The following is a 17751-nucleotide window of genomic DNA, read 5'->3' as shown; positions in this document are numbered from 1 at the left end:
AGACTTACAATTAAACACATTATATTAAACACAAAGTTAATAAATACTAGAGCTCATCACTTCATAATTATATTGCTGCTTTGTTATCTGTGTCCTTGAAACCTGCGTGCTGGTGGGTGGGAATTTTGTAGAGGGCCTGCTCCTGCCCCTTCGTGTCCAACTCCCATTTAATGACACCACGGCCGGCGGACTGAAGTCGGCCACGGTGGGAGCATTCACACACGGGAGGTGCCAACACACAGACTCGGCTCCCACCAGCCAGTGTGAGATGTCTGCCAGCACACCACTAACGGGGCCAGGAGAGAGGACGCTGTCTCTTCTCTCCTGGAAGAGGGGACTGGAGCCTCAGGCGAGTGCCTATGCATGGCAAGTCAATACGAGAGAGCCTGGCACCCTGGGCAGGCAGGTGACGAAGTGGCAAGAGGGGACATGTAAATGGAGCAAGTCTAGCCCAGGGAGCCAGCTTCTCGAAGAATTTATAGACCCTGTAAACTCGGGGCTCGCACCTGAGCACTGTTGTTTCAACTCCATGCTGGGGTCCCCAAAATGAAGACGAATATGTAAACCGGGAATGGAGGGTTCTAGAAGGCGTCTCAGAAGGGAACCTGAGAAAGGACTGGGCTTCCATTCATTCCGCAGGCAGGGGCTCCAAATCATGTCTTCAGAGAGATGGACCATGTCTTTGTCCAGAAAGTCAACAGCAGTCCTTCCTGGGCTTCCCCAAGAGTTTCTGTGACCTGATGTGCTGTCTGCAGCATTTCCTAGTCACCTGTCCTCTGAGCAGCGCAGGGGCAAGGGCTCCGTAATAACAGGCTTTGGAAAGTTTGAAATGAGACACATGGGCCTTGTGGACACCGACCCGGCCGGTCTGGCATTTTCCAGCCCCGCTCACTGTCCAGAGACCCTGGAAGGAAATGCCCGCGGTCTTCCCGCACAAATTGGACTCACACACAGAACCTTCCCTGGAGTCCTTCCTCCTCCCTGCACCACCCAAAACTCAACGAGGAGAAATCCTTCCGCAGTGATCTAATGAGGAGGAATAACCGGCAAGATGCTGTCCACTCCATCGCGTGACCAGGAAGTACGCACGTGGGCCTGCGCTGCTAGGTTCAGCAGATACAAATACAGGGTGTCCAGTTAGATTTGCACGGCAGATCAACAAGGAACACTTTTTAGTACCTGTGTGTCCCATGCCCCATTTGGGTCACACAAATACTACAGACGTATTTGTTGTTTGCAGTTCAGCATCAGGACCGGACTGACCATTGGCCCAAAGACCGCAAGAGACGCTTCTAGAAGCCATTCTAGTGAAAGTGAACCAGGACCCTCGTCTACCTGGTAATGCAGACATTCAGTGATTCTTTCAGGAACCATCAGCTCGAATCCCCACAGGAACCCTGATGTTCTATCTGTGAAGGGCTGAGTTTACAAATAATGTTCCTTTGGCTTGTGAAGGGCTGCGGAAAAATGGGCCAGGGAGGGAGGGAGGGAGATTCCCACCCAGGTGCCTCTCAGCCGCCTCTTGCCAATCACCTTGGGGCCCACACACACGCACTTTATTTATGGTTTCCTAGGGTAATGAGGGAGACCCACCAGTTCCATTCTCCAAAGACGGTGACTACTTAAAGCTGTATTTATCTTAATACCGGTTCATACAATTATTTCAATGACAGAATTCTCTATTTATGTTCCGTTTGGACTAATGCTTATCGGTTCACATTAGTTTGTAGCAGGCCTGGACTGACGGCGGGGAGAAAAATCAGTTGACCTAAGCAGCGAAGGGAATCAGAGGCAAATTGGAGCAACTCAGTATTCTAAACTGGTCGTGCATAATTCTGGAAGTAGATAATCTGTGTATCTACAGATGGCTAGTTTAAAAAAAAAAAAAAAAGCGCCATTTCCTGCAAGAGAAATGAGAACACTCCAAGGTTGCCATTGTTCTAATTACAGTTTCGGTTTTCCCCAGAATGCGGGAATCTTCACATTCTTTTCAAAACAGCAAGAAGGAAGTTGAAAGCTTCCTTTTAAAGAAAATATAACCTCATTTCAGTGTTTAAAAATACCCCCTGAACACAGGACCAATTGCTATCTTACTTACAGCTCAGGTTCCAAGGTTGTTGGTTATAAAAGTTTTAATTAAATAATAAGAAGGCAGAAGCTGTAATTTAAGAGTGCAATTACCCAGAAGAGTCCTGTGTCTCATTAGGAACCTCTCTGGATAGAGCTAAAGCTTATGGAAGCCTTGCTTTTAGAAAATGAAACAAACTCTGTGCGACCTTAGCAACTATTTTCAAGTGTTTTTAGAGTCAGTTTGTGGACAATACCAACTGCTGGTGAGGAAGGGGTAGGGGGCTCTCTCACACACTGTCATTGTGTAAACACACACTGACCATACCATCCAGCATAAAGCCACGTCCACCCAAAAACCTGTAGGAGAAGGGTTATAGCGGTTCTATGTATAATCACTTTGCAACTTCCCAAACTGGAAATGTCCCAAAGGCTGCTCACGTGGTGATAAACAAATGACAGTATAGGCAGGCAAAAGGCTGCTATGCAGCATATAAAGGAACAGACGCTGATTCACCCAACAACAAACACTGCGCTAAGTGAAAGAGCCCAGACCCTCAAGGCTGCACAGCAGGGGAACCCCTGGACTGTGGAAGAGGCAAAGCTGGAGGGATGGAGAACAGGGTCAGCGGTCGCTGGGGGCTGGGACTCAGGGGAGGAGGTGGGAAGGAACAGGAGGAAACTCCTGCACCGATGGGAACGGTGCAGGTGCCAAGTGTCAAGGTGGCTACCTGACTACGTGCGTGAGAATCCACAGAACCGCAGGCCAAGGAAAGGTGCCTGTGAATGATACTGATGCAGTGAGACTGATAAAAAAAACCCCATCATTTTCTGACTCCCTAATGATCATGCTGATGCTGAGTGCGCTTTCATGAACATGGTTGGTGCACACAAGTGCAGGAAGGTGAGCTGGTTCTTCGTTCTTTGCATAACTAGCCCAGAGGCTGTGTTTTAGGTGCCTGTCTGGGCAAGAGACAGATGTGCTCAGTTGACAGGGCCTGTGACTGAGTGGAGGGTCTTGAAGAACAGTGGCCACCACCGTCCCTCCTGGAAAATGTCCTCCATCCCATGCCCACTGTTCATCGCCCCTGCCATCCCTGAATGCCTGGACATGACATGTCCAGAAACTGCTGGCTTTGTGCCTGGTTGCTTGACTTGAAAGAGCTCTCATTCATGTCACGATGGCTGCTTCGTTATTTATAATGAGTCCTGTAATGAATGTACAGCCACCGACACAGGTCCAGAGGAACACAGCCAGCGGCTGCAACACTGGACAGACTCCCGTCAGCTCCCCTGAGGGGGGCTGCTGCTCCTTCTGCCATTGCACCTGAACCTGCACTTGGCCCAGGTGCTGCAAAGGATAACCAGAACCATCTTATTCATAGAACAGAAGCTCTTTGGGGGCATAGGACCAACAGACTGTGTGCTTAGGACGGAAAGAGTCTAATGCAAAGTTTTGGGGTTCACTATTGAATTTGGGACACTAAGTCTGATCATAATAAAAAAGGCTTGGAGTAATTTAAAAAATATTCCCATCACTGACTTCCTCCACCCACATCAGCTGAACTTGGGTTCAGCATCACATTGCTATAGCTGAAAACAGAAGGGAAGAGGAAGCAGGCACCCAGACGTGACCGGTCCTCCAGGAAGGCACTGTGACGGGGCAGGACCGCAAACTTTGGAGCTCGGGTGCGAACCCTACACGCTAGTTTTGCTCATTAATCTCTCCGCCCCAATTTCCTCTTCTGTAAAGATAACAACAGCCACCCAATGGGTTTGCTGTGATGATTACCTGGGATAACATATGTGTAAATCCCTTTGCAGGCTGCGTCAAAAAATGGTAGCTGCTTGCCAGCGTGTTAACTAGCTGGTAGGAACTGAGGCTCTTTCTTTAGCTGGAGTGAAACTCCCATTCTTGGCTTCTTCCTGTGATAGAATTGTCACTGATGGCTGTGATTGCTCCTTCCCTGCAGGCAGCCACAGTGGGTTTATTTACAACAGGAATTGAAGGCCAAGGGCAGAGGCTGCTGGCATTGTGAGAGGCCCAAGCTCAGTGACAAATGACAGCTCAGCATCAGGCCAGGTCCTGGTCAGAGGTCAGGGTCGCTGGCTCTGCCGTCACAGCTCACCCCAGTTCTGACATCTGGACTCTTGCAAGGCCCAAGGTTTCTTTCTTTGTATCCTTGGGAACTATTTACCCCCAGATTCACTGAGATACAATTGACATATTCTATACGTTTAGGGTGCACAGCGTGATGAGTTGATACACATAAGGTATTACAAAATGATCACCACAGTCAGGTTAGCTAACAGCTGCATTATGTGACATGATTACTTTTGTGTGTGGTGAGAACGTTTAACAGGTACGACCTTAGAACTTTCAAGTGTATCACACAGCGTTGTGAACCGCAGACGCCATGCCACACACCCGGTCTCCGGAACATGCTCCTCTCGTAACTAGGAGTGTGCCCCCGGTGGCCAGCTTTTCCCCAGCCCGGCAACCACCAAGCTACTGTTTCTACGAGTTTGGCTTTTTTAGATTCTACATATAAGTGAGATCATACAGTGTTTGTCATCCTCTGTCTGATTTCACACAAGTAGGTTTCCACTCATCGCTTCAGACAACGCCCTCAAGGTCCATCCGTGTTTTACAGACGGCAGGATTTCCTTTTTTTTATGGCTAAATGCTACATCATCGGAAATTACCGCTCTGTTTCTCCTGTACCTTCTGAGCCATAGCCAGCTCTGCTTCATGAAAACTGTATTTTCAACAGGAAGGAGGGCACACAAAGGATGCTTATTTAAATAGTCCACTCCCCGCCCGAACTTTCTTTAGAGCAGAACATTAAGTGGTGGGTGCTTCATATCATGGCTTCCAACTAGAAAAAATGTATCTTTTCTTGAGTCGCGACCAAAACGGCCTAAACCGGAAGAGAAAAAAATGTCCTCTGATGATGTCATCATCCTCACTGAGTTTGCACTCGTCGGCAGACACCAGCAGTCTGGGGGTCCCCATGGACACATCGCTGCCCGCAGGCCTGACTGTCCTCAACAGCCTTGTTTTACATCAGTGGCCTCCCTCGGTCAATGATGGGACTGACCCATGCAACCTACGAACAGTGGTCTGTTACTGGTATAGAACTCCTGAGACTTAATTTTTAAGAAATGAAAATTTATATCTTAATTTTTCAGTGATAGTAGTAAATACTTACAGAATGCTCCAGAAGCTTTAAATATGTATTTCCTCATGGCTTCTTTATCACTGAAATAGCAAGACTCTAAACACCTATACATTTTTATATGCAGAATATATAAAGAACTTTCAAAATGTAGTAAGAAAAAAAAACACCAATTAAAAAATGGGCAAAAGATTTGAACACACAGTTCACCAAGTAAGAGATACAGATGGCCAAATAATCATACAAAAAGATGCTCAGTAATGCACTGCATATTAAAATGAGATACTATACATCTGTTAGAATGGCTAAAATGAAACAGTTGACAATACCAAATGCTAGCAAGGATATGGAATGACTGGAGTTCTTATTCATTGCAGATGGGAATGCAAAATGGTACAGTCACTTTGGAAAACAACTTTGCGGTTTCTCTTGGAGTTACATATTTTGCATATGTCCCCACAATCTCCCTCTTAAGAGGAATGAAAACACACATCCACACAAGTGTTTAGAGCAGTTTTATTTGTAATCACCCAAGCTGGAAAGCATTCAATGTCAGTGAGCTGATAAACAGGCTCACGATGGAATACTATGCAGCAGTAAAAATGAGCTAACTCCTCACTTCCCAAAAACTTGCATGGATCTCCAGGGCATTACGCTGGAAGAAGCCAATCTCAAATGGCCATCAGCTGAACGATTCCATTCACACAACGTTTTGGAAAAGGCAAAACTATAGTGAGGACGGGGAATAGATAGCTGTTGCCAGCGGCTGGGCAGAGCAGGGAGGGGAATGACTACAAAACAAAAATGGGAAATCTGGGGTGCTGAAAATAGTCTGATCTTAGTGGTGGTGGTGGTCACACAACAACAGACATATCTGCGTTAAAACGCACAGTAAAACTGCACACCCAAAAAGGCTCTTACTAGATATGAAGGAAATTATGTGTACTCTCCCACTGATAAAGTATTTAGAAAAAGCTCTTCCAAGAGCTTTAATTATGTGTTTTCCTTTCATTGTTACTGTGCCATTGAAATAAAAGGGCCATAGAAGCCAGTAAATATAACTTTTCTTTTCCATTTTAGGGTAAGATGTTTTACTGCCTCTGCCTAAATTAAGGCAGCATGAGAGTCTCACTATAAGCATGTGGTTTTCCTCGTGACTTTATTGGCCACGTAGCCTTGTTTCTGCCCGTGAGAAATCAAGAGCCCGCATCACAGAGAAGGCTTTCGCTGGGCCCCAGGCCCCACCAAAAAGGGCTTGGGCCACTCATGCCGCTTTTTTGAGCTGGTGACTAATATATTCTCCTTCCCAAATGGAGAGAGACATCCGGTGATGTGGGAGTGTCGGTCCAGGGTTTCCTGCATCTGTAGCCTTTGGCACCCATGGGCCTGGCTTCAGGGACACCACCTGACACATCTGTGCCCGCTGCTGGCCCCGCCAGAGCCCCACTGCAGGCACCTACCTCTTTTTGGCGAGGCTTCAGTAGTTTCAAGGTAGTCTGCTCAAAGCACAGCCTTGCGGGGTCAGGAATTCCACAGATAAACCCTTGGAAGCCGTCTCGCCTGGTGCCCTGAAGCAGAGCAATGCCCACAGCCCTTCTCAGTTCTCCAGGACATCTCTAGACCCCCCAGGACCCTCAGCCATCTTTGTCTCCTTTCTCAGGGATGCTCAGGGTCCAGGCATCAAAAGCACAATCAATAAAAAACAGCAACTCACCAACCGAACGTTAGGGCTTTGAAGGCTTTGTCCCGGCTCCAGCCGTGGTTTGTGTGACGCGTTTCCCACAGTCCCGCAGAGCGGACAGCCAAGGGGAGACAGGTGCCACCAGAGACACTGCAGAAGTCCACCTCTCCCACCAGAGACAGAGCCTCTGCCCAAGTGCACCCTTTTGCCCAGCACCTGACCACATGGAGTTTGCCCATTGAATCAACATGAACAGCAAACAACATCCTTCATTTATGAGACAGGTTCCTCTACCCAAAGTATCTATCTCATCAGTCTCCTCGATTCTACAAATACAGTCAATTTTCAGTGATTGCCAGGGGGGGGGGGGGCGCCGCAGTGCTGTGCCACCGGTTCCCCAACCATGTGTCCTTGGTTTTGGGAGAAATTTCAATGCTTAGACATGAGCGTGGTGCCTCTCGGTTGCTGGAACCCACCGTGCTCTGCATTGCCAGGGAAGGGGGCACTTAGCAGAGGCCCCTCCACTGCTCCTGGGCACCTCTTCCCTGCACCATTTTCTTCTGAACTGCACCTGTGCTAGACAGGTGGCAAAAAGGGCCCCACCCTTTCCCTCCTGTGCCCACCCCCTGTCCCAATGTCACTGTGCAACTTTTCCCATCAAGAGGTGGGGCTCTGGCTCTGACCAGTGTGGCTCAGCGGGTGGTTGTCATCTTGCAAAGTGAAAGGTCATTAGGTCAATTCCTAGCTGGGGCAGATGCCTAGCTTGTGGGTTCGGCTGAGGCAGCTGATCGATGTTTCTCTTTCACATCAATGTTTCTCTGCCTCTCTTCCTCCCTCCCTTCCCCTCTCTCTAAAGAGGTGGGGCTCTGAGTCCCCACCCCTTGAATCCAGGCTGCCCTTGGGCTGCCCAATCTTACTTTGGCCCAGAGAATGTGGCAGAGGGACGAGGTGTCAGTCCTAGCTCATCGCTAGGACGATGAGCCTAGGCCTCAAAACCCTAGCACGTTTTGCTTGCTCTCTTGGCGCCCTGCCACCATGGTCTGTGCAAGAACAGGCTAGTCTGCTGGGAGGACAAAGGTCCACGTGGAGAGGACTCAGTCCGGCCCGGCCAGCCCCCAGCCAGCCTGCAGTCTGCACAGGAGAGCAAGCCCACTGGGCTGACCCAGGCCTGAGGAAGCAACCAAGCCGAGCCAATCCAGACCTGTGAAGTGAATAAACAGCAACATTTTAAGCCATCACGTTTCCAATGGTTTATTTCACAGCAAGAGCCCTTTCTCCTGCACCGCATCAGAAGGGTCTAGTACAGGACATTCAAATTGCTCTTTGCACTTACAGGTCAAGAAACAAATGGACATTTCCTTCTTCTGGTGGTTGAGTTAAACATGGGTAGGAACTATTGGGTAGGATTCCATTTCCCTTTCAACTCTATGTTTTAAAAAAAATTTCTTATGAGATCAACAGCAGATATGTCACCAACACAAGCAAGCCACGTTCCGTCCCAACTCTGGTGTCCAGGGCTCCACCAGTGAGACCGGATACAACTGACAATTGACACCACAGTGCATCACAGACACGAGACGGCTCGCGGTTTTCCAAAGGGCCCTATCTAAGCAACCCACGAAACACAGTCTTTCACCATCAAACCTTCTTGATCGCATCCCCCCAAAAAAGCTCCATCGTTGTCTTCGTGTCATTCTGTTTCCATTGGCCACACGCTCCTCTGTGGCACACACATCCAGACCTGTGACTGCTGTCTGTGTCCTGTCACTCAGAGTCTCTGGGTCAGTACGGAATGAGTAGGGCCGGTGTGGGAAGAAGACAACTACTGCCTTTTCTGGAAGCAGATGATGTGCCGGGCACCCTCTTTGTAAGGAGCTCATCTTTGGTTATCTCCGGGCAGGGAGCGTGCCAAAAATGACCACGAGTGCCGTTTACAGGAAGGAGACTGAAAGCACAGACACACACGTAAAGCCGGATCAGCGAGGTGACGACAGCCTCCGTGCAAACTCGGGGTTTCAGCTCAGCATTCTGCTGCGTGCACCCGACTCTGTTTCAGACGTCCCACCTCAAAAGGTATGATGGCTTCTTCCATTCTTATAACATCTCTTTGCATAATAAATGTGAACCAAAAGGGCAGGGCAGACAGTAAATTCTCACTGACTGATCACCCTGGCAATGCTGTTATTTCTGGCCATTTTTTTAATGTCAGCTAAGGACCCCCATAAATTATGAAGCCACCCTCCGAGTCCCCGTTAAAACACGGTGACTGATGGCTACTACTGCAGCGTGTCCAGGAGAATGCAACCCGTCGGGACAAACTGGGGATCGATGGCCACTCCCCTCGGCTGGGCATTTTTGGCCAGTGGCGGGGGCGGGGGGACAGTGAGCACCGTTAGCACCCTGAAAACCTACCAGGCCTGCAAAATTAATTTTAGGACCTGTAACTTTTCTCTAGTATTTGAGGAGAACAAAGGCTCACCAACCACAACAGAGGGAACGACCCAGGTAACTTCTCTCTGCCTGGGAGACTCACTGTGTGTCCCCTCACGAGAGGCCTGGCGCTCAGAGAAAAGCACTCACGTGACAAATTTTCTTCAGTCCACAACAGGAGGATTTGGTCTTTAAGTTAAATGCATTGAAGAGAGTGGAATGTTTTCTACTTCTACGAGGCTAAATGGCAGGAGCATGATTATTTAGGAGGAAGACGGGGCCTGCGGCCTAAACTCATGTAGGCTGCTCTCATGCGGAGAAAGAAAATGCATATTAACGTTTCAGCTTTGTTCTTTCTCTCTTGAACTTCCCTTTTTTTTTGACTTGAACTCCTTCTTTTCCCTCTGCGTGCAGGCCGTCCACAAGCCCTGTTCATTTCCCACACCTCCCCCAGGGACATCAGGAGTTCGAACGACACATGGCAGCCATGAGCTTTTCCTTTACTGAAGGGCCCGGCTGTCTCTGCTGGCTGGCAAATCCGCCCGCCCCGGGGATGACCATTAGGGGGCAGTGCAGGGGAGGGGGACACACGCCACCACTCAGCTCCGCCCAAGGACGCACAGCAGCATAAAAACATTCAGAGGGGGAAACGGGGTTTTCCTCTTTCCTTCTTTTAGAAAAATGGGGACACAGAAAGTCTCTCCACTTGTCCCCGAGCCTCCCTGCGGGCTTCACATTTCTAGCCTTTTCCCCGAAGTGCTTACACACCGACCTCCTCCACCCCTTCAGCCATTACCTATCTGCTCGTGAGAAGGGGCTGCAACAGATGATATGTAAAAACCATCACCCTTGGGATAATTCACGAAAAACCCTTAAATGGTAAAAAAAAAAAAAAAAAAAAAAGTGTGTGTGTGTGTGTGTGTAGAGCACGGAAAATGTTAGGTGGGGAAGTGAAATGGGCACACGCAGGAGGGAACACAGCCCCCCACGGCCCCCGAGAGAACAGGACCACCCCACAGCCAGGTGTCGGGAGGTAGACCACCACTGGGGAACCGGTCGTGGGAGGTGGGAGGGAGAAAAACCGAACAAGGGGCCAAGACTGGAGCAACCCAGTGGAGTAGCGTGGACCTGAGGCATTAGCCGATATGAGACTGGATGTCAGAGTGGCGCTGACATTTACGCTTTTAAAAAGCCCACAGTTCTACAGAGCTCGGTAGGTGGAGACTGCCCGCCAGTAGAGGCAGATGTACCGAATGGAGCAGCGTGAGGGCGCCGATCTGGGCCCCGTCCAGGTGCAGGTGCTCACGGCCCACGTGGCCTCACTGCCAGGTGGGTACGTGGCCCCCGGTGCATGGGCGTGGACCGTGGGCTGATGGCCAGGAAGTCAAGGCTGGTCCGGTAGCATCCTGGATCCGAGGGCCACAGAGAGCCATGGGGGGGGCGGGGTCCTGGGCGCTCAGCACTGTGCCCCGGGCACACAGGCCTCGGCCTTGCCCTGCTCCTGCACCGGCCGCGAGGCCTTGTCCGGCTCCGGAATGCCGCAGGTGTCTGGGAAGCGGGGCCCGAGCCCCGCGAAGGAGTCACAGCAGGGTGAGCTCTCCTCTTGCACCGGGTGGCCCACTGGCTCCCCTGGGCCGCCGGACCCTGTTGGGCCCTCCTGGGAGTTCTGACTGACGTAGACCACGATGATGTCGCCCTTGAAATTCATCACCTGCCCACTGGAAATAAACGTGGAGTTACTGTTTCCAGTCACATTCCCTATGGGGGGAGAGGAAGAGAGAACACACAGAAGGTGAGTCATCCACTCCTGGTGAGAACTGGGTCTTGTGAGATGGAAGTTTCCCATGGACTGGAGGCGCGAGGGGTCCGGCACACCCAGGGGCTCTTCCCTCGGTCCTCTTCCCAGGCCTGGCTGGGGCTCGGCCAGAAAAGAAGGGTGGGAGAGAGAAGACAAGAGATCAAGAGAGAAGAGAGGGGAGAAGACAAGAGGAGACCAGCCAGGTGATGGGCCCTGCTCAGATTTTGTCATTGGCCACATGAGACTCTAGGAGCACCCAGGACTGTAGAGTCACAGAGAAGATGCTCTGAGCGTATGCCCACGTGTGACCCATGGGCAGGACAGCCAATGGCCCAGCTGTGGTCCTACGTATCAGGACGGGGGGTAGAGGCTGGAAGGAAGGGTGTGGCCTGTCAGGACCCTGTGGCCCCCCTCCGCCCAGCCTCCTCTCGGACCAATCTCACACCTGAGGCCTCTGTCACCCTGGGTGCCTTTAGGACTCCCACCTTCCCAGGAGGTCCCTAAAAGCTCAGCCCTGCCTCGAGGGGGCACACCTGGGCTCGGTGTTTAGCAAAGGTTAACCAATTTCCTTCCTTAACATTACTTGTTTCAACTCTGAAAGGAGAGAGAGAGGGAGGGAGGAGGGAGAGATTCAGAAGACTAAAATGGAAAAAAAAAATCAATCCTATAAATCACTCTTTCCTTCTGAACCCCAAGGAGTGTTCTGTCCCCAGGGGTTTTCTATCATCGCTTCTCCGTGGGTGACTGGACTTAACCAGTATTCAATTAGTTGGAAAACAAATAGGAAGTTCAGCAAATGCTAGGAAACCTGCTACCTCTAATTATTCTTCTATTTTATAGACTGGTGCTGGACAACTGTCCCACAGGGAAACTGGAAATAAAGGCCACAGACCAAGCAGATGCAGAAGTACCCCCAACACTCAGGATCACGAACAGAACCTTTGTCTGGCCAGGGGGCGGACATCAGTGTGGCTCCCGGCCACAAACGTCCTCATCCTTGGTCTGCTCTCTTGTGACAAAGCTTACTAATAATTTACACGAATAAAACTGTCCCTGTCACCACTCCGCATGAAGAGCTCCTCTCCAGACTTGGAAGACATGTCTTGGATGGTCTAAAACACAGACGGCATACAGAATATTCCTTTGGGAAGCCTTCGCTTCACCCGGAGGATTACCTGCGGAGAAGTCGGGGCTGACGCAGAGTCGCCCAGGAAAACGCAGGGATTCCAAAGGTGGGCAACACATTGAAAGTCACCCGGGAAGATGTGTGACTCACCTATTGCTTCCTGAGGTAGTTGTATGGGGTATATTCCAAGATGGGTAGTGGGGGGACTTATTTGCCTAATAACCCCCCAAGCCACACGGGGGGAGGCCAGTGAGTATTTCCTTTCACCAACCAGCCAGATGGAACCACGCTTTCCATTCCCTCTACAACAGACCGACCGGGCTCATGACATACGGTGAACTCTAAGCTGGGGTATGCTCTCTAGCATGTCTATGCCTTTCTGCTCCCACAAGTTACCACGTTAGTTCTCAAGTATGTTTTCACCAGTTGAACTCATGAGACAGTCCAATGAAATGTGAATCACTCAACACAAAACAAAAGAATACATCCACAAACTGCTGAACTGGTGTGGGGGTGTGGGCAAGGCAAGCGCTGAAAAAAGAAAACACAACAAGAAACATTAAAATCCCAGAACTTTGCAGGCCAGTTTGTTCTGTAAATGCCTGTAACTTCTCTTTCCACAATAAGAAGCAGAAACTGGGAGTTAAGGAGGCATGGTTATGGGGATAAAGGCTCCAGAAGCTATAATCACCCAATACATATGGCCCTATACTAGTACGTTCTAAGTTCCTAATTTAAAAAGATGGTTAAGACAGGAACTTATAAATGACTTTTCAAGTAACCCAGAAACTCCTGCCCAGGCCTGTGACAGGGGCTTCTGGAGCAGAGGCAGACTGAGTGGGTAACACTGAAGACCCCCTGGTTCAGGGATCACTAGTGAGTTAACAGAGGACACAAAATGAGAAACCAAAAACATGCATGTGCCATAGACATTCTAGTCTCAGTGAAAATCTACCAGGTTTGTGTAACGAGACCAGTAATTTTCAGTTGCTTAGACATACGTATTTCACAGTTCGGCTCCTCTAGTTTTTCATTATGAAGATGCCCTTGACCGCTGGCTCTGCTGTTCTCCAGCCTTAGCCACTGTGTGGTTGACCTTCGTTAATCTCATCTCTTCTTCGTCCTCTTCCCACTGAGATTTATCCGTTGATGTCTCGCTGCCTGTGAGTTCGCCATCATTCGTAACTTTACTTTCCAACAGGTCACCACCGCAAATCCACTGTTGTTGACCTTCCTGGTCGGCATCTTCAGTGTGTCTGGACTCAGGTAAAAACTCCTGTTTTTACCACGTTTTTATCGTCTTGCATATTGAGATTCTGTGTTACATTTTTCACCATAAGAATGTCATGCCAGGCCACTGCCTCCTGGCAAACAGTATCTTTGGTACATCCTACAGGCTGGCTCTATGCTCTTGTTTTCTTCCCCCCACCCCCAATGGAACTCAACCCTTTGCCTTAGGGATGTATTTGAACATTTCAGAATCCTTTGATCCACAGATTGGATCAAGAATATTATCCTTGGGTGGGGCATGGGGGGGAAAAGGATAAAAACAAGGCCTCCAACATTCCTGATGATTAGGATGTAAAGAAAATTTACCTAGAAAGAGTATGAGCTTCTCAAATAATCTCATCAAGTCCAAGGCCATTCCATCCAGCTGACTTTTTATGAGAGTAGTAAACCGGTACAGACCGGACTTCTTTTAAACGCTCCGATTTGCTAGTAACCCTAAGTGGCAGCAGAGTCACCCCCGTGGGCGAGCGAGCTGTGTAGGCACACAGGGCCTTGCACCAGAAGGGCCCCGCACTTGCTCTAATATGCTGTGTTCATCTGGAAATTCTTACTAACTCCGCACGAGGGGCCTGCTGTTTTCAGTTTTCACCGGGCTCTGGGAAGTAGGTGGCCTGGCCTGACGGCAGGCAGCTCTTAGGAGTATCGCTCTGGGCTTCCCCCTGCTGAAGCTCTGGGTTAGCGTCAGTCCTTTCGGGGGGAACGTCTTCTAATGCGGACAGGTTTCAACATTGCAGAAGTGCCAGCCAACCTGATGTTCTCCTCTGATAAAGAGCCATTCAGAAGAACGCCGAGCTGCAGGGGCTATCCACCCGTGTCCTTAAAACACAGATCCTATGACATGTGTCCCTGATGTTCGAGCCACCTGTCATTTGCCGTAAAACTGTCAACACCAAGTTTCTGATGGAGAACTAAGGCCTGAAAAAAGGTCTACTGAGTGTACCGATTACACTTTTAATTCTTTGCCTACGATGTCTACTTTTGGGTTTTTTTTTCAAGTGGAATGAGAACTAAGCTGCGGCCAAGCAGTGTAAATACAGGGTCCTCCAAGAGTTTCATTCCCTCAAACCTTCATGTCGTCTCATGCTCTTCAACCCCAGTAGCAGAGATGGTTAGAGACTCCTTTTTGAATTGTCCTGAAGTATTTAACAATTTTCAGGGAACCAATTTGCATGCCTGCCCCCCTCACTTTTTACCAGTGGGTGTGACGGGGAAGGCTTTGTGTTAGCACAGGCTCAGCTCACACGCTCAGGACTGGGGTTTAGTAAGCATGGCCGCTCACCAGGCGGGAGCAGAAGGGTCTGGGCATTCCTGGGTGACCCCTTCAGTGTGAGTACCCAGGGTGCCTGCCGTGGGCTTTGGTCAGCTTGCTTACAGAGGGCAAGGAGAGTGTGGACCCACCCACGTTCTTCTGAACTAGTAATAACAGTGGCAGAAACACCACTGCGACCCAGGACTCACCGAGCACCTCCTTCAGGCCGGGCTGGCTGATTCGTGTGCAAGGAACCTAATGACATCAGTGTCGCCCCGGTGCTGGGGTCCCCGGAGAGCAGAAGGTGCAGGCCTGGTGATCAAAGGGCTGGAAGATTTGGTGGTTGGCTGAGTACAGGGTGGTGAGGTGGGGCAGGGGACCGAGGAGGCGCAGCAGTCCCAAAGCACTTCGGTCTCGTCCCTACTCGGTCCCCACTGGCCGTGGAATGTGGGACAAACCACCTCCCCACTCTCTGGGCCTCCGTCTGCTCCTCTCGGAAATGAGTGTCAATCTTGGAGCCCTGCTAGCCCGGCAGGGCGCGGGCCCACGAGAAGGAATCCGATGAAGGTTAAATGGAGAAATAAATGGCCGTGTGGACACCTGGCAGGACAGCTTGAGGGTCAAATGAGATGATGGATTTTTAAAGTACTTGGGAAACAGCAAAGAACTAGTCCCAGGTGTGACGGCACTAATTGCTGCCCCCAGACAGCATTGGTGCCCTTGCACTCCCGAGGAGGCCGAGGTGTGGGAGAGGGACTGAGCCGTAACATTCTCTTTCCATCCCGCCTTGTTTGGGGCTCTGGATACGTGTTGAAGGCCGAAAGGGCACTTTCCTCTAGAAATCTAACCAACCTTTACTTTCTTGGCAGGAACAATTCATCCTTCTGTCTCTGGTTTGAACACTCGTCTATATAATTCTGCACCAAAGCCCACGATCTCGTGTCTTGTCGGCCAATCTGCTGTGAGTTGAATGTGGCTCGGGGGTAGGTCGGTTTAGAATGAGTGGTCACACCCTGATCCTGTGATAACCCGGTCCTGAGTTGTCCTTGCTTACAAGAAATAATGTCTTAAAATGTGCCACCCACCTTTCAGAAAAGAAGGATTTTACAGGGTTATGCAAGCTGCCCCCAGAAGGCAATACCCTGGGTGGCCCGTCATTTAGTCACCATGCCAGCAAGCTGTGTGACCAGGTAGACAGGTGGGTGCTGCAGGGCCTGGGGTTTCTGCAGTTTACACAGGGCCCCAAGGGAACCCCAGAATGTCCTGTTAGGGGGGACTCCTCCCTTGCTGGTAGCTGGTAAGGGGGGAATGTAAAAGGGACAGATGGTGTGGATGAGGCTTATTCAAGATCCCTCACCAAGGCCTGAGGTGGTTAGTCCACGGGCCTCTAGGAATACAAGCCCAGCAAGGGCCCCTCCCTGCTCCTCCCTTACTTCCCCTGCAAGGCACTTACTTTAACTTCAGTTCACTTGCAAAAAACATAAGGTTGGAGCCGTGTGAAAGAGCTTTCCACAGAGAAGAATCAATGGGAGCAAAACAGTAACTTTCTGAGACAACTGTGGAGGAGGGGGGACTCCGAGGCCAAGGGAGGGGTCACCAACTGCTCAGACCCTGGTGGCCTCTCCCATGGAACCTTCTGGGCCTGGCCTGGGCACCGCCCCTCGCTCAGCAGACTGGCCAGCTCTCGCAGACCTGTGTTAGCCCTTACCGACTCCGTGGCACACGGAAGAGTCCACACCGCACAGGGATCCCACGGCACCAGGATCGCTGGAGGTGGTTGAAGGGGAGGGGGCCATGGTTTTGGGCCCCAGGGCAGATAAGCAGCACATCACAATGGTCACCAGGCAACAGATCGAACCCTGCCTGAAGACGACCTAAAGAGTGATTTGGGAGCCAGCAGGGCCTGAGGATCTTTCCTCAATTAGAAATTCTGAACAGTTTGTAACCCTCAAAATGGGTTCATTGGCTTCACTTGAATATTAATGTGACTTAACGAGAAGAATTTTCGGGTACTGAAAGTGAAAACTAGGGCGGCTTTTAAGGTAACTGGGGAAAGCGAAAACCAGCATTAAATTCCCCAGAAACAAGGGCTGAAGAAAGTGGCCCTGTGCGAGCAGAAGGTGGGCCCCGGCTTCACAGGGGCTCCAAGGAGCCTCTCTCTCTGGCAGAAAGAAGCAGCTTCATTTTTAAGAACCCCATCCCCGACAGAAGTTTCATTTCTCAGCCAGGGAATGCACACTCCTCCAAAGCTGATCATGTGGTTGAAAATGCACGGTGCATGAATATTAAATCACAAGAACTAGAGCACGTAAACCCACCCAACCGTCATTCAGACATTCTCCCAATGAAGAGAACTAAAAATATACATGGATCCGCTCCAACCGCCTGGGCTATGCTGGGAGCTCCCGGAATTTCTTAGAAACCACTTTTGTACTTAATCCATATGCTTGTCATGTGATTTTCCTTTCAGCGGAAATGCAAGCTCTGTTTTAGGTGCCTGGGAGCAGCGGGGTGTAGGATGGTAAGGGAAGAGCAGCAGGATTTAATAGTTGCATTCAGGATCATGCTAAAAACGGACTTACAGTAGCACATGCCTGACACCCTTCCAAGATGAGACCCATTAGAACAGGGAGGAGGCAAGCAGGACTGAATCAACCAGAGCATGCAGTGGACCGAGTTTTCACATATTTTGAAACAGTGCATTGACTTTTAGCATCAACAAATGCTCAACATTATTACCAAATGGCCAAATTATAAAATATGTTGAATGTGTGGAATCAGCGAGCCCTTATAATACTGAGCTACAAGTGAAACACAAGTTAGTTGGCAGCACTCCAACAGGAGAGAGACGAAAGAGAGGACCGTCCGGCACTTGTGGGGTGGGGGGGAGAAAAGGGAAGAAAACGGAGGTAGGAAAATCTTTATCTGCCC

General features: G+C 50.0%; 1 protein-coding gene across 3 annotated transcripts in view; it reads right to left on the bottom strand.

Annotated features, from left to right (window-relative positions):
• Nucleotides 1-10250: 10250 nt before the first annotated feature.
• The window catches only part of TNFRSF11A (TNF receptor superfamily member 11a), a 48901-nt gene continuing 41400 nt past the window's right edge, over nt 10251-17751 (bottom strand). For all 3 annotated transcript variants that reach the window (XM_037156422.2, XM_037156423.2, XM_037156424.2), the window contains exon 10: nt 10251-11115. In XM_037156422.2, the coding sequence (XP_037012317.2) occupies nt 10814-11115 (302 nt within the window). In that variant the 3' untranslated portion in view covers nt 10251-10813. The remainder of the gene's footprint in view (nt 11116-17751) is intronic.

This window comes from Artibeus jamaicensis, unplaced genomic scaffold, assembly GCF_021234435.1.
Source record: "Artibeus jamaicensis isolate MK-2021 breed Jamaican fruit bat unplaced genomic scaffold, CSHL_Jam_final contig_354, whole genome shotgun sequence".
Lineage (NCBI taxonomy): Eukaryota > Metazoa > Chordata > Mammalia > Chiroptera > Phyllostomidae > Artibeus > Artibeus jamaicensis.
This window is presented reverse-complemented; position numbering and strand designations above follow the sequence as displayed.